The following is a 25000-nucleotide window of genomic DNA, read 5'->3' as shown; positions in this document are numbered from 1 at the left end:
CAGTAGTGTTGTGTAGAGTAGAGTGCAACAGAATGAGTTCAAGTTCCTTGATCACCAAAATAACAAGCAGCCGATGGTAAGGAGAGAAGAGTGAGGGCTGTAGCGCCCCGCCTCTTTTCTTTTGAGCACAGACAAATCATGCAAGAGCTCAGGTGAGAGATAGCCACTGTTTTCTTGGTAATTGGAGTGTATAGAGAAGATAAGAGACATCCTCTAATAGGGAAGGTTTAACATTATGTATGCTATTTCACGTCAGTGCATACATTCCCGTGGTTCCAGTGGGAAATTAACCCCGAACCCTGGAATCTGTAGTGACATGCTCTACTATACAAGATTATATTATATATTTCCTATATGAATAAACTTGATCACATATTTTTAAACCTGGTTGTCAATCATTTTCTAAAAAAGCATGAGATTTAGGACCAATTTGTAACTATAACTAAGTAATTTGAATTTGCAAAAGAAAAAGTGGTAGATTGGGTTGAGTTGGTTCATCAGAACAAAGAGCATGAACAAAGAGGGCTACATGGTAAGAATGTGATTAGAATCAGGGTATAATATTTAGACTTATGACAGTCCTCATATTGTCCTCCTGTTCAGGTATCCTGACCCCGAGTGATGAGTTCCAGTACTGGGCAGATCTGTCTGGGGAGAAGAGCAGTGTGAGAGAAAGGGCTGCACACTTCATTGAGATATTTAAACCCATAGAAAAGGTATGCATGTATCACAGGAGTTACTCAAACCTTTGTTTACAAGGACTCTCCAAATGCAAGAAAATCTGTAGAATGATCTTCTAAATATTTTTTTTTTATTCATTTTTCAAAAGCATTGGAGTTAACAACGCATTTCTGACCTAGTTTCGTTAGGCCCGCTCATCATCAATGAGAATTGTCTTTTGAAAAATGAGTAAAAAAACAAAACTGTCTGATACTTGTGTGGAAAAACTACTACTTTCTTGAATGGACTTTCCCTGCTGTCGCCCGAAACACACACGCGCATGCGCGCGCACGCACATTCACACACACACACACACACACACACACACACACACACACACACACACACACACACACACACACACACACACACACACACACACACCACACACACACACGCACACACACACACACACACACACACACACACACACACACACACACACACACACACACACACACACACACACAACCATTCAGGGGGTGTGGTAGTTTTCAGCTGACTGAAGAACTAATGAGACATTCTCTTTCTGTGAATATTGGCTGACTTGTTTTTCGTTTTCTGCGAATTTGCTAAATTATGCAACATATCAAGAAATGAAACCATTTTGACACTTAAGGTGCGACAAGTTGCAAACATTTTAAAGGGACAGCTCACCAAAATAAAAAATCCAACTAAAATCCAAAATACAGATTTTTCTTCTTACCTATAGTGCTATTTATCCACCTAGATCGTTTTGTGTTAGTTGCCTGAGTTTTGGAGATATCAGCCCTAGAGATCTCTGCCTTCTCTCCAATACAATGGAACTGGATGGCACTCGGCTTGTGGTGGTCGAAGTGACAAAAACATACATTTGAAAAACTCAACAGCCATGTCTCTTTCCAGAAATCATGACCCGGTTATTCAAGATAGTCCACAAACCTTGTTGTGTGCAGTTTCATGTAGGAGCTATTTTCTTTAGACTGAACTACACCCACTAGCTAGCTACTAGTTAGTTCCTACATGAAACTGCTCACAACTAGGTCTGTGTTATCTTGGGTAACCGGGTCATTATTTCTGGAAAGAGACATTGCTGTTGAGTTTTTCAAATGTATGTTTTTGCCGTTTTGAAAACGATGTAGATGGATAAATAGCACTACATGTAAGAGGAAAAACATGTAATTTTGGATTTTAGGGTGAGCCTAAGGGGACTCACCTTAGGGACTCACCTTAGGGTGAGTCCCTTTAAGGTATTTTTCCCTCATTCCCCATTTGCTCACCACACATGGTGAACAAACCAAGGCTGGCAGCAGAGATTTCTATCATATCATATAGCTCTCTCTCTCTCTCTCTCTCTCTCTCTCTCTCTCTCTCTCTCTCTCTATCTCTCTCTGTTTCTGTTTGTCTCTCTCTCTCTCTCTCTCTCTGTTTCTGTCTCTCTCTCTCTGTCTCTCATTTTCTCTGTCTCTGAGTACAAAGAAATGCTGTCTGATACTTAAAATGTGTGCCAACCTGCTACTTTCTTGAATGGACTTGAATGGAAGTTTGTTTCATTTGAGATCTCTTGAAACTATTTGATAATAGCTGTAGCTACTGATAATAATTAAAATTGCCATCAGCAAATTGGAGCCAAACTTCTTTTTACGTTACCGTACTTTAAAGGCGTGATCCACTAGGCAGCAGCTCTACCCTTGGCGACGCGCACAGCTCGATTTTGCCACTTTTGCTCTGCGCTCAGAGTTCAAAATATCTCAACGCTGACCTACTTCTTATCACTGACCTTTCATGAGCGCAACCAATCAGAGGAGACGAAGATAGCCGCTGTATGTGACGTAGCTGCTCGCCTCTGGTCCTGCATATTTGTACTCAGCTCACCAGATGGCTCTACTACCTCGCGGTGAGACAAGTGCAGACCTCTTATCATGTGAAGGTGCCTTAAGTGATCAGATGTCCCTTCCGTTGCAGAGCAGAGTAGATGCATTGTTTTTAGAAAATAAACCGATTGAACTGAACTGAACTGAACTACCAGTAACCAGACCAAACCAAATGTGTCCTTCCCTGTGTGTTCACAAAGGAGTATGGTGGTCTGGATGGCCTGTCTATGTCTGATGCGGTGGATCTGGTTGAACAGAGCAGAGACATTCTGGATGATGTCTGGAGACAGACCGACTACGAGCCCTATCCACAGACACGCATGCTGCGACTCATGGACATTATTGGTGAGATACACACAGTCACTCAGTCACACACACTACTCATACAGAGACGCACGCCCAAACCACAGCATTCACATTAATTTCCTTTTCACGCTGTTATTGACGTTACAGTGTGCAATACAAAACAATACTTCCTCCTGTTACACATTCCATGATGTAACTAACTATTCCTGTAGTTGACTAATTACACAACTGACACACCGAATGCAGGCCTTTTGTTCCTCAGTGGACAAATAATACAGAACATTGTCTGTCAGAGACAATAAAATGACTAAATTCTGGACATTGCTGTCATTAATTAGCACTGTGTAGCTGGTAGGCTTTGTCCTGCCTCTCTGTTCTGTGAAAGGTTAGGCAAATTCTAACTATGTGTGCACGTGTGTTTTGTGTGTGTTTGTTTGACCGTGCCTCTGTCTGTGTACATTTGTTTTTGTTTGTATTGTTTGTTTTTTGGGGGGTGGTGGTGGTGGTGGGGGGGGGGGGGTTGTAGGTGGAGCCTTTGGAAGATATGTCCAGAGGAAGCTGAGTGGTCTTAAACTCTTTGACGAGCCATTTGTTTCTGTGAGAGAGGAGCTGAGAGTGGCTGTTGTCATCTGTGAGCAGTGGGTGACAGCCTGCGAGCATCTCACTGGACAGGTATGAGAGCTCAGACTGGGGGGGGGTGTTTGTAGAAAAATGTTTAAAATATTTTCTCTAAACTGTGCCTGGTGCTGAACTGCTTTCTATCAGAAAATTACATTTTTTCACCTTAAAGGAACACTCCGCCCATTTTCAACCAGCTTTGTATCATTAGAACATCAGTAGTATATCAGAAAACTGTAAACTGTTTTGAAGTCTGTCATTTAATTTGACAGTTATTGAGTGTTAAAGTGTGGACCAGTGACATCACTGGTCCACACTAACTCAAATTAATAACGCATTAACTCAAATCAACTCTCAATAACTGTCAAACTACCGTAGATGAATGATGAATAGTTTGACAGTTATTGAGAGTTGATGAGTTATTAATTTGAGTTAGTGTGGACCAGTGATGTCACTGGTCCACACTTTAACACTCAATAACTGTCAAATTAAATGACAGACTTCAAAACCGTTTACAGTTTTCTGATATACTACTGATGTTCTAATGATACAAAGCTGGTTGAAAATGGGCGGAGTGTTCCTTTAACACCTCACTTGTTGTCAGCCAGAAAGCAATTCCTTGCTGAGGGTTGTTGTGCTTCCATCTTGTCTAAAGAGAAAGCTAGGAATAGGTTGATTTTTAATAAATATTTATTTATGTATTTATTTATTCGTTCATTTCAGGTGTGGAAGAGACATGCCCTCCATCCCTGGAAGGGAGACAAGCACTGTCCCCAAACCCTTCATTGCCTGGCACAGAGATTGGATGAGGTAAAAAAAAAAAAAAGGTTATTCTGATCTAAGGGAGAGAAAACACTGCTGTTGAATATATAGAAGCTTATTAAAGAGGACATCTCTCTTTTGATATCACATTAACATGCAGTGGTTGCTTCACATAAACTCCGTAGGTGTAAATTTGGCTTGCATTTATTTCCTTGTTCCTGCTGGTTTGTCAACAACAGAGACCTCACTATTGGTGGAATTTCCACTTTAAGATCACAACAAGGAAGATGGACTGAGCAATCAATCATATGACGTGATTGACAAAGACACTCCAGTGTTTTCCCTAGGATGGAGTTGTAGCAGCAGAGGACCCCCCCCCCCCCCTCCCCCCCCCCCCCAAATAAATGCCGGGAGGCCCGAGGCGGACCCTAGGGCCAGGCTAGGCACGATGTTTACATCACTAGCTAGGGCCGGGCCCGGGCCTGCCTGTTTTTTCTTTTGTTTTTTTAAAGTTTGAACTGACACATTGTGGTGTTCAGAGTGTTTTGATGCACTTTTTTGCATAGTGTTGAATTGATAGTGTGCTGGAGAAGAGGTTGCTATCTTCTCCGCAGTATCCCGCTTGAGGATTAGTGTGCGTAGTGAGTATCCTGGTTGATCGGCCACTCATTGACTGCGTTTACATGGACTTGAGTATCCCGGTTACTGTCGGGGTTTTGGAGTATCCCGTTTTTGTGTTTGCGCATGTAAACATCATATCCCGGTTTCAGAAACCTGGATAAGCCCTTATCCCGGTTTTGAGAAAGCCGGTTATGCTAGCTGGAGTACTCCGAAAGAACCCGGGATACTGCTGCATGTATACACCTTATCCTGCTTTCTGACCGCAGCAGAGCTACCTGCGCAGGCACGGCTTCAGCCAAGTCTCACTTCTGGAGCGATGAGGAAATGGAGTTTTGCCGAGTTTTGTCTTTCGGTGATGAAATAATTAAATGCTTGGCAGCTTAGATAGGAGAAAGCATCGAAATGCTGCCCTATTACAGACTACAGGACGAAGGTGTTGTGACAAAAATGAAAGCAAAAGCCGCGCGCTGCGCGCAAACGGGGACACTCCACCATGAAGACGGAATCCAAGGGATTCCCACGTCTTGGCCCAAAAAAGGTTAATGACGTCACGTCACACGCACCCAATATAAGCAAAAATAAATAAATAATAATAATAATAATAATGACCCCGGTTTGTATTGTAACGATCACAGGTGCCTGCGCAAATAGCATGCAGTGATCAGTAACCGGGATACTAGTACTGATCATGTATACAGGGATATGAGTAACCTGCTTTCTCTCTCTTCCATGTAAACGCCATATCCCGAATATGATCAAAACCAGGATAAGCCTCATAACCGGGATACTCAAGTCCATGTAAACGCAGTCAGTGTCGTGGTCGTCGGGCGTTCCCGCGAGTTCATCGTAGTTAACATGCATTGTAGCCGTCACGGCACGATGGAGGTCCCGCCACCTACCCCGCCTACTGACTGGATGGTCTTGTCGGCAAACACCTCCTGTGAAATTGTCGTCAATGGAGTGGAAGTTGTTTGAGCATGGTATATACAGTATCTAGAGCTCTCTGTCATGGCCTAGACTGGACGTTATCGTGAACTGAATGCACTGGTCTACGTCGTCAGACTGACTAGACCCATGCCTGCTCATAGGTCGCTGGTGGCACCTATGACATCGCCGGTGATGTCATAACGATTACGACATCATCGGCTCTGATTATGTCATTGCCGAGACGTCACATCCGATGGTGTCATTTGTGCTTCCATTGTGATGTCATCGATCACTCTCATTGTGATGTCATCGCTTTGAGGCCCGTGCAGAGCTCCACCGGGAAGTTTCTTTCTATGCATCTGCCGGCAAAAGAAGGACTCTTGAGGAACAAGGAAGAAGAAAACAATCAGTGCATGAATGTGCAATACCTACTACATTTGATCAAGATGGATCAAGGCTTAACGCTGCTGCTAGGTGCTTATAAGGGAAACGCTGGACTCACCTTTTTTTAGTTGTTTACATGATGCCATACAGTATGACAGTATGATACTGGGATAGTCTGTCATCTTACAGATTCATTTAAGATATTATTTCTATTGATTTAATACATTTCAAACATTCCCCTGGCAAGTTAAAAATGTTCACATTTTTAGCAATAGCCTGGAGTAGTAGCTGCACTAGTCTTAAGTCAACTAGTAATACAAATACTTGCTTATTGTCTGTTTTAGCTCACTTCCATATGGGTTGTCACTGAGGATAACACGTGTATTACCAGAAAGATTAGACAATCACAGAAGAGTGATGGGAAGTCAATTCATTTAGTAGAATTTGGGTATATTTACAGCTTACCAGACTTTATCTGAATTGTGCTGAAACCTCGCCAAGATATTTAGACAATTCTTTATCATATATTTTAAAATATTATTATTACTATTTATTTAGCCAAAGTCAAGCTATTTTACGGTATTGCTTAGTTAGCTTATCTTGTATACCATCAACTTGGGAAAGCACTGGCAACATTGTCAGATTCAGAAAATGTTTGATATAAAGAATCTTCCCATAATTTACATCTGACCGCCAGATAGCTACAATCTACTATGTAGTAACTATAAAGGCACCCATTTCTGTGAAGTAACATACTGTACATACACCCACATACATAATACCACAGACCACATGACTCCTTCCTCTTTACAATGAATTTCTTAGACACATTTACAGTTTTATCATTTCCTTCGTCTATAGTGTGAGAACCATCACTTTTTCCACCCTGTAAGCTGTAAGCAAGTTCTATTCTCACTTTGACATGGATATATATATATATATATATATATATATATATATATATATATATATATATATATCAGTGTAATATGAATTTCACATTGAAACATTTAAAGAGCATGGTGCAGGTTAAAAATAAATCTGAATTTACATTTTGGGCTCATGATTACAGTGCAAATACTCCAAAAAGAAAAAGATCCCCAAAGGTGGCATTTTATAAATGGGCGTGTGACATAACAACAGGAGTGACATCACAAGATGAAAATGTTCTGCTGGGACTGACACAGGGATGCAAAGTCATGGAGGGTGAAAAAAGGTGACAGATACCAGGGCAGACATAAAACCACTCAGAAATCCTCATATTTTTTGGGCTGAAAATAATAAAAGATTTTTTTTTTATTACAATCAAATGTTGTACAATTAAAGGTAGAATTTAGGAATGTCTCTCGACCCTTATCCACAGCATCTTACAGTTTGTGCTATTAGTACAATAAGTCAATATTCATGAATTCCACGAGCCCAATAATAAAAGAATGGGCATAGATGATACTGTGTGTGTTTCAGGTGGTGACTCTGCGTATGGTCCACGAGAAGCTGCTGTGTCTGCTACCAGGAGGAAAGCAGCAGGCTCTGACTCCTGACCGTGTGTTCCAACCTTTCTCTGGACTCAACCCTGTGCACTACAACCCATACACTGAGGTAGCCTGTGTGTGTGTGTGTGTGTGTGTGTGTGTGTGTGTGTGTGTGTGTGTGTGTGTGTGTGTGTGTGTGTGTGTGTGTGTGTGTGTGTGTGTGTGTGTGTGTGTGTGTGTGTGTGTGTGTGTGTGTGTGTGTGTGTGTGTGTGTGTGTGTGAGAGATTTACCAAAGAGCTTGTTTGAGCCTTCCTCTTGCCTCAACATTCTACATTGCAAACCATCCACTGAAGTAGAATGGGGAGAGGCATTGTGATTATGCATGATTGCTTCCAAAATCAACAGTCACTTCCTGTGATTTACCAAACTGCCAAACCCATAAAAAAGAACGATGCTTTATTAGCAGTCAAAATAACTGGTAAATTGGACGAACAAAGACTTGGGGACTTTATCTGAAGACTGCAGTACATTTTTTTTTACCCCAATTGAGTAAATTTGGGCTCAGTTATGTAGCACCTTAACCTTGCAAGCCAGCTGGATTCTCTCACGAGATCTTATGAGTGCGTGTTTTGTGAAAACAAAACCGCCCTCATCTGGCAGCGTCAGGTTAGTAGCATCTGTCAGCATTGCAAACTAACAAAAAATAATCATGATAATTCTGGATAATTTGATACCTTTGCTACTTCCCTTCATCTTCATCTCTCCTTCATCACCTGGATCTAATACTGTAGGTATATACAGTATTTCACTGAAAGAACAGACTTTGCTCATATTTTGTATGCCTGTGTGTGTGTGTGTGTGTGTGTGTGTGTGTGTGTGTGTGTGTGTGTGTGTGTGTGTGTGTGTGTGTGTGTGTGTGTGTGTGTGTGTGTGTGTGTGTGTGTGTGTGTGTGTGCGCGCGCGCGCGCGCGCGTGTGTTTGTGTGTGTTGTAGCCTCTTTGGAGAGCAGCAGTGGCACAGTTTGAGCGCTCCATGGTTCCGTCAGAGCAGGAGGTGGCTGGCAGACTGAAGAGCTACATTGCTGATGTGCAGGACAACCCACAACAGGTCAGTGACTGATTGATTGATTGATTGAATACTTTATTGAATCAACGAACATGAGAAATACAGGGTACAACCATATCATTAGAGACAAAAGGAATAAAACACAACAAAGCCCGAGGGCTTATTTCCATTGTGGTCCTTAGAGTGAGGCAAAATGGAATGAATGAGTGTGTGCGTGTATGAGCGCGTGTGTGCGCGAGGGACATTCAACACTACAGGACATAACAAGCACTTAACACATGGACACACTCCACTTCCATGAGGTCGCCCGAGAACGATGCTGTGTGTGTGCGTGTGTGTGTGCGTGTGCGTGTGTGTGTGTGCGTGCGTGTGTGTGTGTGTGTGTGTGTTCGTTCGTGTGTGTTTGCACGTGCACGTCTGTGTGTACAGGGTACCGCCTTTGCGGACTTCCCGTGCCCAGAGATCTTTTATACCTTCCAATAGAGCTCTGCTAAATAAACTCTGAAGACATAACAATAATCTAATAATCTTTCACTAGGGTTGGTGTGAAGCACTATGTGATCAAATATTTGTTGTGTCTGTCATAACTGTTTGTATTGTATTGTACTGTATCTTGACTGTACTGTATCTTGTCTGACTGCCACAGATGCTAAATGAATTTCCAAAAGGACAAATAAAACGAACTAACTAACTAAATAATAACTAACTAAGTACTTGCATGCCTGGGGACGCGTGCCGCATGCCTGTTTTTTGTGTATTTCAGTTTGGTCTTTGTTTTGGTTTGTACCCCTCGTCTCATTCTCTGTGTGTGTTTGTATATGTCTTTATGGTTGTGTTTGTTTCATAGCTGTTGCAGGTGTTTCAAAAGCACAAGGAGTTGATCAGACGTCCCAACATCAGCAAGGAGCTGCAGTCAGAGAGAGAGACCCTGCTGGCCAGGCTACTGGACTACAGCAAGGGTACACCATTCTCTCCACTCTCATGTCAGATCGGCTGCTTTTGTCTGTGTGCCAGAGGCAGCAAGATAGTGGGTTATGGCCTTCATAGAAATTAGCATACATCAAATTTGAATGAATTGAATTCATGCCATATGGGATCATGGTTCAATGCAAGGTTTCTCCCGCGGACTGTGTGGGCGTGTCCCGTATGCAGCAGGGAAATTTCTCTCTCCTTCTCTCTGGGAGAAGGAGATAAGGAGATAAGGAGAGTGAGAGAAGGAAAGAGACATACATGGGGTGAGTGTGTGTGTGTGTGTGTGTGTGTGTGTGTGTGTGTGTGTGTGTTCGCGCATAGCGTACTACGAAGAGATCTCTGTTCTGCGAGTGCACAGCGCTACTGTGTGTGTCTGTGTGTGTGTGTGTGTGAGTAACCTCGCACACACTGCCTGCTCTCTCTCTCTCTCTCACTACTCCCGAGAGAGAGAGAGAGAGAGAGAGAGCAGGCAGATAGCGCTGACACACAGCACACAGAGTGGGAGGGAGACAGACGAGCGAGCGCTGTGGGGCAAAGAACGGACAAAAGGAGAAGGGCGGATTGCGCGCGTGTACAAAGGTTATATAGAGCTTATGACGTCATAAGCTCCTGCATTTTAGCACCTCTTCATTGAGGAAGTACCTTGTAGAAGCTTGTAGAAAAGTGTCGATTTTAAGGCTTTGGGTTGAAAGTAATGTATAATAATTTCGGAGGCACACAATTACTAACATAAGACGTTTTTTGGTTTCCAGGGACTTTAAAGAAATAACAAAAACATGTGTGCCATAAGGTCACCATTGTCATAGGATGTCTCATTGTCTGTGATTCACAGCTGTATATAGAGAAAGCCAGTGATTTGGTGTTGTGACACAGGTTGTTGTTCCCCATCCTTGGCCCTCTCTGATTCATCCATGTCCTCAGGCCTGAAGGTTGACTTTGAGAGTCGTTGCCATGGAGCCCCGGGAGAGAAGCCTGGTCCCCTCATTGGCAGGAACCTCCCTGAGGTGGTCAACAAAATTGTCTGGGGCCGACAGCTCATACACAAGGTAGCTGTGTGTGTGTGTGTGTGTGTGTGTATGTGTGTGTGTGTGTGTTTGTGTGTGTGTGCATGCGCGTGCGTGTGTGTGTGCATGCGCGTGTGTGTTCGTGGGTGGGTCGGATCACGATGTCTTTGAAAGAGAAGTGGTGAGAAGTAAGAACATAGGTGGGAAAAAGGGAAGACGTGTAAAGTGGTTTTCTGATATTTTAAAATTAAAGGGTATTCAATTCTTAAATACCACAAGATGACATCACCTACCGTTAAAGTTTATAGGGCGACAAAGATGACTTGCTGTCTTGCAAATCCCTGTTACTGACTGTGGAATGTTAAGTTTCACTTTTGTTTTCACATGGGGATACTGGATTGAGTTCTGTGCTCCTGGTCTGCTGTCTGCACATCTTCAAATGACAGACATGATGTTATAGAGATCGATCTAGAATAGATAGATCAATTTCTATAGTATACACTGACCAACCTTTGATTCTGTGCATCTGTATGGGATACACTGCATATTACACTCAATTACGCCCTCTTGAGGCCATGTGAAGAACACATCATCTCATTAACGCATGAATTAGGCTTAGACGCCAGACCTACCCCCCGTCACCAGCGTGCCCTTATTCGTTGCTTGACTTGGCTGTGCTGTGGGAAAAGGAGACGTTTCTTTTCTGTCTTGTCTTTTCTTTTCTTTTCTCTTCTATTTCTTTCTTTCTTTCTTTCTTTCTTAGTTACAAATCATCTCCCTGTTAGAAACAAACAAGGACTAATTATTATGATTATATACATTTGATTACATGAATATGAATTGTTTTTTCTAAGGATTAAAAGAAGAGTGTGTTTGGGTTCCTTCCTTTGTCTCACTTGTTCCTGTGTTTGCATTCTTACCAAAGGTGGAGGACTCTACCCGCATCGCCGAGGCTCTGCTGTCGGACCTGTCCGCGTTCCGAGGGTTCCTGCGCTTCTGTGATGACCTGCTGGAGGTTCTAAGGGCCTACGAACAGGAACAGTTCGAGGACTGGTCCAGAGATATACTGTCTGGACTGTCTGACCCAAAGTCTGGAATCAGGTTGGATACACCGCACAACATGCTCGAAACTAGGGATGTCCCGATCCGATCACGTGATCGGAAATCGGGGCCGATCACGTGATTTTCAACTGATCCGGAATCGGGGGGAAGAGATCGGATTTTTATGTATAAAAACGTCACAAAACAAATATGCCAATTCTCACATTTCAGTCATCCAAATAAACAATCTGTCATTTATTTTATCATTGCAATTTGTCATATTCATCGTAAACACGAGCCCTCTTGCGCAGCAACACACGCAGTTTTAACTTTAGTAGTGGGGAGTGACGAGTGAGCATTGATAAGAAGCGAACTAATCCGTTGCAACAGCGCACAAGAGATTGGCCATTTTGGGGCGCAACAAACCTCTCTGTGCTATTGTCCTGTTGTTTGCGGCGCCAAAATGGCCGCGGTTCTCTTGCTAATGTCACTTCTTTCCTTCCATACTCTTTGTTTAGTGTTCGACTAGCCACACATAAGAACTGATCAGAACGCGATAAAACATACAAAAACACATGTCCAACCATAACTAGATGGTCGCACAGTGGCTAAAACAGAAACAAGACGTAACGTTAGTTAGGGATCATGATTAAACTCACCTAGGAGTCGGACTAGGAAGAAAAGCCAGAAGTGCACTGCCTGCAGTAAAGTTCCCATAACGAACATATTTTTGTTGTCGGCATTCCGTCGGTCTTGTGAATAAAATCTGTCGTTCCTCCATGGTGTCAGAAGTGGCCGGACTGCACTCGTCTCACAGATAAAGTTTCAAACATTTTAAATCCACACAGACTGTCCTCAGTGTCTCCATGTTGTCTAACTTGTAAACAGAGCTGCACCGCTGCACCCCGCCCCCATTTAGCAAGCATGCTCAAGAAGAGTACCTGGCTGCAGACAGTGGAGAACCTCCATGCCTGATTCTATTGATGTGGCTCAATGGCCGAAACTCGAAACAATAGCAGACATTAGCCAGTGAAATGAAATTAGGCAGCATGCAAATGAATACTACCAGTCGTGTCCAGAGATAGCCTAGGTAATTTCTCTCTCAGAGTCAGTTTTTATCTTACAAAATATACCTATTTACTGATTCTAAAACGACTCCATTTTATGTGTTATGTGTTTTCACCATACAACCTTTCACCTCAAATTGCTAGATTTCAACATGGCGAGTTTGTAGTGAAAAAAACAGTCTGTGTCATATTTTTTATTTTGTTATTTTGTGCTGCACCATTGATAAGCTGTAAAGATATTTTATTTTGTTTACCGTACTTGGTTTAAAACCAATGCTGCACTAACTGAGTTGTGGTTGTGATAAAAGAGCCGTACAAAGATGTCATATTGGTTGGTTAAAATAAAGACACTTAAACACTTAGAAGAAAAGGGGGGAAAAGCATCCAAGTTGTCTCAACTTGTTGTCCCAACTATTTCTGCAATGCATTGCAGAAATATCGGATCGGGACTCGGTATCGGCAGATACTCAAAATCATATGACTCGGACTCGGACTCGGGGGCAAAAAAAGGTGATCGGGACATCCCTACTCGAAACTAACAAGACATAAAACAAAAGCACAGAAGATCAATGGAAATAAGAATGAATTGACCTACCTCGTTAAATTTAATTATCTGAAATACTGAGGCTCCTATTCATTTCTAATTGGAGACAACGGTTTTACCTTTTTTTACTCTTGTTTCTCATCACATACATGATCTTAGTACCTTGCTCGAGATCACTTTGGTAGGAATGGACTCCTGTCTCTCCCCCTCTGCAGTCTCCAAGCCAGTAACCGTGTGATGGACCTGGACCATGTGGATGGCCGGCTGAAGATCCAGTACTCTGACAGATTGGTCACTCTGCTCAGGGAGGTCAGGCAGCTCTCTGCCCTGGGCTTCCCTATCCCGGCCAAGATCCAGCAGGCTGCTAATACTGCAGACAAGTTCTACAGACAGGCTATAGTCCTGAAACAGGTGAGAATAGAGGTCCAGGCACACACATGCACACACACCAGACCTACCATCCCAGACAAGATACACACACTGTTGCGTGTCCTTAGGCTCAAAATACTAATGTGAGCACTAATAATAAACAAGCACGTAGCACACACACCTCCATATAAACATACAGAGACCATGTTTCTTTCTTTCTTTCATTCATTCATTCATTCTTTCTTTCTTTCTTTCTTTCTTTCTTTCTTTCTTTCTTTCTTTCTTTCTTTCTTTCTTTCTTTCTTTCTTTCTTTCTTTCTTTCTTTCTTTCTTTCTTTCTTTCTTGTGTTTCAGGTGGCCCATTTCTACAACACCATAGACCAGCAGATGATTCCCTCCCAGAGACCAATGATGCTTGGTCTAGCCCTGGCCTTCGAACAGGTCATCAAGGTACTGCACTCACACCTAGTGACTAGATTATATATTGAACAGGTCATCAAGGTACTGCACTCACGCCTAGTGACTAGATTTCATATTGAACAGGTCATCAAGGTACTGCACTCACGCCTAGTGACTAGATTTCATATTGAACAGGTCATCAAGGTACTGCACTCACACCTAGTGACTAGATTATATATTGAACAGGTCATCAAGGTACTGGACTCACGCCTAGTGACTAGATTTCATATTGAACAGGTCATCAAGGTACTGGACTCACGCCTAGTGACTAGATTTCATATTGAACAGGTCATCAAGGTACTGCACTCACGCCTAGTGACTATATTTCATATTGAACAGGTCATCAAGGTACTGCACTCACGCCTAGTGACTAGATTATATATTGAACAGGTCATCAAGGTACTGCACTCACGCCTAGTGACTAGATTTCATATTGAACAGGTCATCAAGGTACTGCACTCACGCCTAGTGACTAGATTTCATATTGAACAGGTCATCAAGGTACTGCACTCACACCTAGTGACTAGATTTCATATTGAACAGGTCATCAAGGTACTGCACTCACGCCTAGTGACTAGATTTCATATTGAACAGGTCATCAAGGTACTGCACTCACGCCTAGTGACTAGATTTCATATTGAACAGGTCATCAAGGTAGGCTACTGCACTCACGCCTAGTGACTAGATTATATATTGAACAGGTCATCAAGGTAGGCTACTGCACTCACGCCTAGTGACTAGATTTCATATTGAACAGGTCATCAAGGTACTGCACTCACACCTAGTGACTAGATTTCATATTGAACAGGTCATCAAGGTACTGCACTCACACCTAGTGACTAGATTTCATATTGAACAGGTCATCAAGGTACTGCACTCACCCCTAGTGACTAGATTTCATATTGAACAGGTCATCAAGGTACTGCACTCAAGCCTAGTGACTAGATTTCATATTGAACAGGTCATCAAGGTACTGCACTCACGCCTAGTGACTGGATTTCATATTGAACAGGTCATCAAGGTACTGCACTCACACCTAGTGACTAGATTTCATATTGAACAGGTCATCAAGGTACTGCACTCACACCTAGTGACTAGATTATATATTGAACAGGTCATCAAGGTACTGCACTCACGCCTAGTGACTAGATTTCATATTGAACAGGTCATCAAGGTACTGCTCTCACGACTAGTGACTAGATTTCATATTGAACGGGTCATCAAGGTACTGCACTCACGCCTAGTGACTAGATTTCATATTGAACAGGTCATCAAGGTACTGCACTCACGACTAGTGACTAGATTTCATATTGAACAGGTCATCAAGGTACTGCACTCACGCCTAGTGACTAGATTTCATATTATTGTTGCTTTCCATGCCTCAACGAGGTCTAATGGACTGTGAAGCTGATTCCTTAATGCTCAGGGACAACTGTATTGTGAGCAATACATTTGCTAGACACCAGCACATGAGTGCTTCTGCCCCATCGCAATAAATGGCATGCAGGAACCCAACGGATTGTGGTGCCAGATTTCATGCAATGTGCATAGTCATAGCACCACCTACTGTCAACGCACATCTCTGGTTGTCAGTATTTGTCTTGTTACCAGATTGTTACCATTACTTGTGTGTGAGATGTTGATTCCCACCTTGGACCATAGATGGCCTTGTGTAGACTTCCTCTCTCCTTCTCTTTGGCAGAATCCTCGTTCCCAGTCCAAGGAGTCAGGTGGTAAGCTGCAGATCACCTGGGACAACCCCAAAGAGCTGGAGGTTTACATCGGCAAGCTGCAGTCTGCGGCCGAGAAGCTCTCCACCGAGAACAGGAAGCTACGGAAGTGGCACACCGACTTCACTGAGAAGGTGTTTGCTTGCCCGCATATAGGTCTCCAAAAGGGTCATGATGTGTGGACAATGAACATACTGTGATTTTGAAATTTATAAATACTTCAACACACATATCAAATGCTTAATATGATTATTAAACATTAAATAAGTGTGTTCCTTGACTATTTTGAAATACTTCAACTGTACTGAGACAGCCAGCACTATAACTATAATTTGAGTTATTTATTGTGAGCATATTTCTTTGGAATTGGTCATATTTCCCCCCAATTACTTTTAAATTAGTAACTGAAGTCTTGGTCTTCTGTGTATGTGTGTACACGTACCTTGTATGTATAAATAAATGCATACCTGTGTGTGTGTGTGTGTGTGTGTGTGTGTGTGTGTGTGTGTGTGTGTGTGTGTGTGTTGTCAGGTGGTGACTCTGATGAATGTGGACCTTCTGAGACACCAGCAGCGGTGGAAGGATGGCCTTCAGGAGCTCCGTACTGGTTTTGCCACTCTGGAGGCCCAGGTACAGATCCTACACAAGAAATCTTCTCTTTTGACTTATTTAGTTGGAAATCTAATGTGTGTTTGTGTGTACAGGGTTTCAGGTCAGGTGACATGCGTGCGTGGCGTCAGCACTGGAACCATCAGCTGTACAAGGCTCTTGAACACCAGTACCAGACGGGCCTGGAAGCTCTGAACAAGAACCTGCCTGAAATACACATAGACCTTACCTTCAAGTCAGTACCGGTCTCCGTCTCTCCTCGCTCTATCTCACCCTCTGTCAGTGTTCTGACTTTCTGTCTTTGTGTCTCATTTTCCATCTCTCTCTACTTTGGAACTCGCTGTGTTTTCATGTATTTGTTTATTTTTCTCACTTATGGCCTCATGTCTGTCTCTACCTCTCTCTTCCCATTTATTTCTCTGTAACCCCAAATCATTTGATGATCTCCCTCTGTTGTGTCCCTCTCTTTCTCTCTCTCACTGTTGACTTGTGGATAAACCACCGTTTCCCATCTCTCCTCTCTTTCCCCCCGAGTAGGCAGGGCCATCTGCAGTTCCGCCCTCCGTTTGAGGAGGTGCGAGCGCGCTACTTCAGGGAGATGAAGAGGTTCATCTCCATCCCCAACCAGTTCAAAGGGGTCAGCGCCCAGGGGGAGGAGTTTATCTTCAGCGTCATGATTGACAGAAATGCCTCCGGGTTCGTCACCATCTTCAGTAAGGCCGAGGATCTCTTCAGCCGCCTGCAGGCCGTGCAGGACAAGTTCAAGGTGCCTGAACATGAGATGATGATGATGATGACAAAAATGATGAAGATAATAATGATAGATTTTTAAAAACAAGATGCAGCATAATGTGGTCAGAAAGAAAATATATATATATATACACACTGTAGAGATGTACAATGTAGAGACATTACAAGACTAAGCATAATTCATACCAGCAATTCTCCGGCAGTGAACGGTTGGATAAAGTGAAACAGCCTATTGGACTATACATTTTTAAGAACTAACATTATGTCACTGAAAAGTACAACTGTATTCGATGTGATTTTTTTTGGATGACCCATATGATGCAAGAAGCAGCTGGCCTCAAGCAATGGTCACATGATCTAATCTGGCCCCCATTCAAAAACGCTTGGACACCGCTGCTACAGTGTTTCCTCACTTCTGTGTGCAGTCATGCGTCTGTGGCCTGGGGTAAACCCATGCCTCCATGTGACCTATATTTATATGTGCAATCAGTCACGACGCTACAACTTAGCTACAGCTAAAACTTACGCCTCACGTTGAAGGCTGGGTTTACCCAGGCTGTACTGGAACAGGGAAAGCCCTTCGCCAGCATGAAACTTCTCTTCCCTTTGCCTTTAGTTCTACGTTTTTTCCTAGTCTTGTACTTTCTGTCACCTTTGATTTAGAAACTAAAAAGTGTGTGTGTGTGTGTGTGTGTCTGTGTGTGTGTCTGTGTGTGTCTGTGTGTGTGTGTGTGTGTGTGCGCGCACACGTGTTGTAGGAGTGGGTGGTGCTGGGCCAGGTGGACATAGAGAAGTTAGTGGAGAAACATCTGGACTCGGTGCAGGACTGGGAGAGAAACTTCAAGGCCCTGAAAGCCCGGGGGAAGGATTCAGAGCGTCTGCCTAGGTACACATTACATATAACATATAATAAACTAAATCATGGTCAACATTTACTCCATATGAAAACAAACATTGTACTTTTTGGATAAAACCAGTGTAAGAAAATGTATTTAGTCACACAATATTGTGGGAAAATCCTAAAGCCAGGATTTATAAGAGGACAGTAAGATGGAATTAAATACGGCATAAAAATGTCTCACTAGTTCTCACTTACATGCTAAGCTGATCTCCACTGACCGGGGGAAACCCCATGATTAATGGTAGAACAGGAATAAGAAAACAGAACATTGAATTTTGACAAATATTTATTTGAGGGTATACCCCACATAACATTCATTTCTACATGCTATTTTTGTTTCCATACTTCACCTTACTTTCCAAGTGACAATCATTTTCCAAATAATGAATTATAAGAGAGCTTCTGAATCTAGTTGAACTTTTGCATTCAGCGGGTGTGGCTGTCATTTCTATTGACACTTAGCAAGATTTCATTCACTTCATTTTGATTGAATTCAGTCGGTGCAGGTTGAAAGCAACATATTGGTGACTGACAACATGAAAGTCACAGACGCTGTTCTCCTTTTCCTCTCCTCCTCTCATGTCTGTCAGTCAGGAGAAAGTGGACTGTATCACAGTGAACTGTGAGCCGGTGAAGGCCGTCATCGACGACTTGATCCAAGGGCTGTTTGATGCCCTGCTTATGTCACTCAGGAAGTCCATACAAGGTAAATACAGTACATACGCATCGACTGGACTCTCCATTTTATCACTCTACATACGTTTTAATTTCTCTTCTCTCTTTCTCTGTTTCTGTTTCAATTACTCTCTCCTGATCCAATGATGTCCCCCTTTCTCTCACTTTCTCTTCCCTTTCCTCTTTCCCTTCTCCCTCCTCTCCCTTCATTTGTCTTGATTTGCCTCGCCTTTTTTTCTCTTTGTTTTCATCTCCTCTCCTCTGTCCCTCTTCTCCTCTCCTCTCCTCTCCTCCCCCCCCCCCACCCAGGCCATACTCAGTCCATCGAGGGTTTTGTGTCAGAGTCGATGGAGGCCTTGTCCACTCGTCCAGAGAGCATAGAGGAGATCGGGGGGGCCAATGCCAAACACGGCCAGATACAGACCCGCAAACCCCAAGTAAGACAACCACACCCCTAAATTCTTAAAGGATGATTACAGATGTTTGTTTCTGCCTACCGTCTAGGTTGCCCCTCTCCTTTACTGTACGTTGGTCCTGATGGTGTCTGCACTCAGTCGGCACTGGAGATGTCAGGACTGGTTTTCCTGAACTTATGCAGCTCTGTCCATCAGTAATGAATCATATAGGACTTCTGCCATATGTATGTACCACCAATTACTGTGACACTATGTGCACTAACGCTGACATGTGGCCTTCATTCACTAGCATGTTGATGTGGTTGCTAATATTATGTACGCTGTGTTAGCACATGGATCAGTTGGATGTGGTTTTTGCAGGCAGAAATGCAAGCGAGGTGAGTTTTTGTAGTTTGTCAAAGTCAATTATCAATTGAGGAAACTTTAAAAAACAATTCTCCCACAATCTCCCACATCCCACACAAGAAAGTTGCGGTCTTTCGCTTTTTATATGTCTGTTGGTGTGTGCAAATGTATATTTATGCCTTTTTGTGTTTGGGTGGACTGGGGATGAGTGAATTCGTACGCACAGTACAATATATATGTGCATGGATGTGTGCCTGGGCATTCACGTGTATGTGTATGTTGTGTGCCTGGGCATTCACGTGTGTGTGTGTGTGTGTGTGTGTATGTTGTGTCCCTCGGCATTCATGTGTATGTGTATGTGTGTGTGTGTGTGTGTAGATCCTGCCTCAGTTCCAGTGTGCTGAGGAGAAGAACCGCTTGCTGCGTGCGGTGGCCGGGGGAGGTCTGGACTCCCTCTCCTCCCTGAGAGCCAAGTGGGACAAACTGGAGCTTGTCATGGAGAGCCACCAGCTCATGATCAAAGAACAGGTGCCACACACACACACACACACACACACACACACACACACACACACTCGTATATACGTACCTACCTGTTGGTGGTAGTGTGGCCTGGTAGGTAGAGAGATCCTCCTAAACATGAGAGATTGGAAGGTCGATCCCCGACAACAACCAAAATATTCATTAATAGCTACGTTACCGAACCCCTACCTGCTCATTTATTGGTTTCTCATTCTGGATATGAATGTTGGCTAAAAACCTGATTTGTAATGAATTTGTATGCACACACTTCAAGGGATGATGCAGCATGCTTATTCACACATGTATGCAACACTCGAAAACAACAGAAGCTGTACTTATTTGAATACTGTGAAAGTCCAGTAACGGCAGCTTTCTAGTGCGACTTTTATGCTTTTCTCCTGTGTTTTGTCTCCTATTTCTCATCACACCCCAATCCCTTTCTCCTGCCACCTCTCCTGTGTTTTCCTCTCTCACGCGCTCACTCTTCCTCATGTCCCTCCTCTAGGTGGAGGTGATGCGTAGTAATGCGGAAGGACGTATCCAGGCCTACAGGGCGGATCTGGAGCGGTTCAAGGCCCGCTGGGACCAGCTGAAGCCCAAGGATGAAGCTCTGGAGACCGGCGATCAGGCTGCCCTGCTGGCCTGCCTCCAGACCATCAGAGACAAGCAGCAAGAGTTCCAGGAGCTGGACCTTGTACGCACCAAACTGATGTAGGTCTTTCTAGTCGCTGTATATCTTCTGTATTGAGACAATAGGTCCAGCTGAGGAGCATACAGTATAATCCAAACAAGTTAATTTCGTCTATCTATTATTAACTATTAGAGTAAAATATACACAGTCTTTCAATAAGAAAACTCTAATAGCATACAGTATAGTGTAACGCTGTGTTTTAGGACTCAAGTGCAGAGAAGACACAGAAACGGTAGATAGTTTGAGTCTCTCTCTTTACTGGACTCTGAAAAGGTGAACACAACAACAAAATCAACTGCCAAACAGAGCAGGGAATAAAGTAAATACACTGGGCGGCTCAGACACACGGCAGGATAAACCAAGAACAAAATGTTCAGCAGACCAAGCTCGGAAACACTCTCTCACAGAGGAGGCGGACGAGGACTCAGGGAAGCAGGAGCATGGATTTTGTGGAGTTTTTTCCAAGATTCAGCAAGGAGGTGTGAAAACACACACAGTTAAGCCCCAGACACACCAAGCCGACAGCCGGTCTTCAGACATATCTGGGCGTCTGTCGCTCTAGTATTTGCGGTGTGTGTCCCGCACTGTTGGCTCTAGTCTGCTTTGTCGTGTTTAACACCTTAATAAGTCGTTTTTCACTTGTTAGGGTCATTAATGGTTTCCATAAATCCAGCTTGATAAGATTGTAGCGACATGGAGCACTGGAGCGCAATTTCCATCAACAATTAAAATATACTAAAACGATATTTGATGATGACGATGGATTTGAATGAAAGGCCTCTCTCTGAGTCGTCGATGAAGGACTTTATGGAGCTCTCATTTAGAAAACATGAATTTACTGTGAATGTTTTTAACCCTTTAACCTCCCTTGTCTCATCTCTCTTCGTTAGCCTTCCTTCAGAAATGGAGACACGACAAAGCTTAGACGAGTATTGACATCAAAGTGCTGTCTCATCTGATGCCATCCTCTGCTCTCATTTACTCAGAGAGGACTGTGCCCATTTTGACTTGGAGGCTCCAGACTTCTCTCTAGCGGAGGAGACCATTAGAGACATGGAGGTGTGCAGCCAGATGTGGTCTCTGTATGAGGAGTGGCACCAGGGCTTCACAGAGAAGGCCCAGGAGGACTGGATCACCTTCAGGTAGGGGTGTCAAGATTACACCTGTTGTTGATGGGTCCTCATCATGACAACAGTAGAAACATTCTGATGTCAACCCCCCCCCCAAAATATATATCTTGTTAAGCGTGTGCATAATATGTTTCTGTGTGTTTTTACAGGAGCAAGACATATGTGTTTGAGGAGTTTCTGTTTGCCTGGCAGGACAGACTTAGAAAGCTGGAGCAGCCCACTGCCATGTCGGTTAAACTGCAGGGAGAGGTGGACAAATACAAGGTACACAAGAGTGCGATTGAAGGAACAACAGGATATCCACCTCTTCTCGTGTGTGTTTTTCCCCCCCGTCACATTTTGATGCGTCTGCATGTGTAGAACCTGGTTCCAGTGCTGAAGTATGTGCGTGTGTATGTGTAGAACCTGGTTCCAGTGCTGAAGTATGTGCGTGTGTATGTGTAGAACCTGATTCCAGTGCTGAAGTATGTGCGTGTGTATGTGTAGAACCTGGTTCCAGTGCTGAAGTATGTGCGTGTGTATGTGTAGAACCTGGTTCCAGTGCTGAAGTATGTGCGTGTGTATGTGTAGAACCTGGTTCCAGTGCTGAAGTATGTGCGTGTGTATGTGTAGAACCTGGTTCCAGTGCTGAAGTATGTGCGTGTGTATGTGTAGAACCTGGTTCCAGTGCTGAAGTATGTGCGTGTGTATGTGTAGAACCTGGTTCCAGTGCTGAAGTATGTGCGTGTGTATGTGTAGAACCTGGTTCCAGTGCTGAAGTATGTGCGCGTGTATGTGTAGAACCTGGTTCCAGTGCTGAAGTATGTGCGCGTGTATGTGTAGAACCTGGTTCCAGTGCTGAAGTATGTGCGTGGAGAGCACCTGTCCCAGGACCACTGGCTGGATATGTTCCGTTTGCTGGCTCTTCCTCGGGGGACGACATTAGAGAGACTCACCTTTAATGACCTGCTCAGTGTGGCGACTACCATTATAGACAAGGCCCTGGAGCTCAAGGTATACACACACACACACTTTCACAGGCGTGCCGTGCACACACACACACACACACACACACACACACACACAGCTCCTTAACTTGTGCATGTTCTGTTTTGGTGTTCTCTCATCTGTTTGTTTGCATGTATGCCAACAATTATCTTCCTGGCAAGCCAAATGAAAGATCTGCATGTGCATCGTTTGTCCTGGTTTGTTGCTTATTTGGACACAGCGAACACAGATTGTGTGTGTGTGTGTGTGTGTGTGTGTGTGTGTGTGTGTGTGTGTGTGTGTGTGTGTGCGTGCCTGTGTGCGTGCCTGCGTGCGTGCGTGCGTGCGTGCAGGATCTGAACAGCCGTGCCCAGGCGGAGGTGACGATCAGAGAGGCCCTGAGGGAGCTGGATTTGTGGGGAGCTGCAGCGGCCTTCAATCTCACCGAGTACACAGACAGCAGCAGCCACACTCTCACCTTAATCAAGGACTGGAAGGATATAGTCAACCAGGTGCAGTGCACACACAGCCAAACATACTAATTACTCACACACACACACACACACACACACACACACACACACACACACACACACACACACACACACACACACACACACACACACACACACACACACACACACACAATGGCGATTCTGAAGAAAGCAATTTTTGAATGAGTTTGGCCAGTTGGTCAGAGTCAAATCAGTTTTTTTCTACTGAGCTCTGGCTGCACATTCTTTGCTAATTCGCAGGGCATTTGCCAAATTGAAAGATAATGCATAATTTAAGAAATTGATTTTCTTATGCTCATGCTATTGACGTGGCCAGAATGCTCCCTCGTTTCGTTATTTTTGTTTATTGATTATTTCACCAGGCAGGTCAATTAAAAGATCTAATTTCCACCTGACAGCCTGGTAGATAGACTTGCAAGGTACAAAATTGTCTCAGGAAAATGCGGGCCTATCTACTGGTTTAAGCAGCATTCAATTAAATCTTGACGATTGGCAAAGATTGCCTTTATCACCGCTCTGTTCCCATCCAGGTGGGAGATAACCGCTGTCTGCTGCAGTCTCTGAAAGACTCCCCCTACTACCGCAGCTTCCAGGACAAGGTCAGGTCAAAGCCTTCAATTTAAATAATATATATATATACTTTTGAAAGATTCCAGTGCTTCAATTTTGGGAAATAGTAACTTTGTACAGGACTGTCATTTTATTAAAGAGGTGTTAATCCTATCAAATTAAACCTAGTACTGTAGTGGGCACACAGACGCAAAGTTATATCAAACAGTCTCCTTTATCATACTACACCACTAACTAATGCCACTATACTTGCTGCCTCTACGTCCAGGTGAGTCTGTGGGAAGTCCGTCTGTCAGACCTCGATGAGTACCTGCTCAGTCTGAACGCCATCCAGAGGCGCTGGGTTTACCTGGAGCCTATCTTTGGACGGGGCGCGTTGCCCAGGGAGCAGGCACGCTTCAAACGGGTTGACGAGGACTTCAGGTACGCTACCTCCTCCCATGTGTCACATTCACAGAACCTACACTGGGCTTTAGCTCTTTACCATAAGCAGGTTAGCAGCTGTATAGAGTCTAGTCATGTAGGCATTGTGAAGCACTTTGGGACTTGAACTGACTTGAACTACCCAGTCGCACAAACTATTTCTCAAATCCTTTTTTTATAGTATCTTGACTTTACCAACCCAAAAAAAAAGTATACTGACTTTGATGTGTGAGTGCTGGTGAGCAGGCGCCTGCTTAAATGTGTGTGTGTGTACATGTGCATGTGAATATATTTATTTGAATGCACTACAGTACATACGATATAAGCGTATACACATTTGGGAACAAAAGCACCTTGTCCATGTGTGTAACAGGTCTATCATGTCAGACGTTCAGAGAGACAGCAGGGTGGTGTCTCTGAGCTCCAGAGCCGGCATCAGAAACTCCCTGCTCACCATACTGGACCAGCTGCAGCGCTGCCAGAAGTCACTCAATGAGTTCCTGGAGGTACACACGCATGCACGCACGCACGTGTGTATGCACACACACACACACACACACACACACACACAC

General features: G+C 43.7%; 1 protein-coding gene across 3 annotated transcripts in view; it reads left to right on the top strand.

Moving 5' to 3' along the window:
- The window catches only part of dync2h1 (dynein cytoplasmic 2 heavy chain 1), a gene marked incomplete at its 5' end in the record, with an annotated part of 198870 nt that overhangs the window by 2473 nt on the left and 171397 nt on the right, over positions 1-25000 (top strand). For all 3 annotated transcript variants that reach the window (XM_083636403.1, XM_083636402.1, XM_083636404.1), the window contains 27 exons: positions 604-716; positions 2774-2918; positions 3406-3551; positions 4221-4307; positions 7656-7790; positions 8658-8771; positions 9577-9688; positions 10623-10747; positions 11631-11806; positions 13573-13768; positions 14081-14176; positions 15888-16049; positions 16447-16545; positions 16620-16763; positions 17066-17290; positions 18033-18160; positions 18766-18881; positions 19160-19287; positions 19990-20139; positions 20639-20844; positions 21811-21966; positions 22104-22218; positions 22777-22947; positions 23274-23432; positions 23966-24034; positions 24274-24428; positions 24802-24934. In XM_083636403.1, the coding sequence (XP_083492529.1) occupies positions 604-716; positions 2774-2918; positions 3406-3551; positions 4221-4307; positions 7656-7790; positions 8658-8771; positions 9577-9688; positions 10623-10747; positions 11631-11806; positions 13573-13768; positions 14081-14176; positions 15888-16049; positions 16447-16545; positions 16620-16763; positions 17066-17290; positions 18033-18160; positions 18766-18881; positions 19160-19287; positions 19990-20139; positions 20639-20844; positions 21811-21966; positions 22104-22218; positions 22777-22947; positions 23274-23432; positions 23966-24034; positions 24274-24428; positions 24802-24934 (3761 nt within the window). The remainder of the gene's footprint in view (positions 1-603; positions 717-2773; positions 2919-3405; positions 3552-4220; positions 4308-7655; positions 7791-8657; positions 8772-9576; positions 9689-10622; positions 10748-11630; positions 11807-13572; positions 13769-14080; positions 14177-15887; positions 16050-16446; positions 16546-16619; positions 16764-17065; positions 17291-18032; positions 18161-18765; positions 18882-19159; positions 19288-19989; positions 20140-20638; positions 20845-21810; positions 21967-22103; positions 22219-22776; positions 22948-23273; positions 23433-23965; positions 24035-24273; positions 24429-24801; positions 24935-25000) is intronic.

The sequence above is a fragment of the Poromitra crassiceps genome, assembly GCF_964638095.1.
Source record: "Poromitra crassiceps genome assembly, chromosome: 5".
Classification (NCBI taxonomy): Eukaryota; Metazoa; Chordata; class Actinopteri; order Beryciformes; family Melamphaidae; genus Poromitra; species Poromitra crassiceps.
The sequence above is the reverse complement of the archived record's forward strand: the minus strand, read 5'-3'. Positions and strand labels throughout refer to the sequence as shown.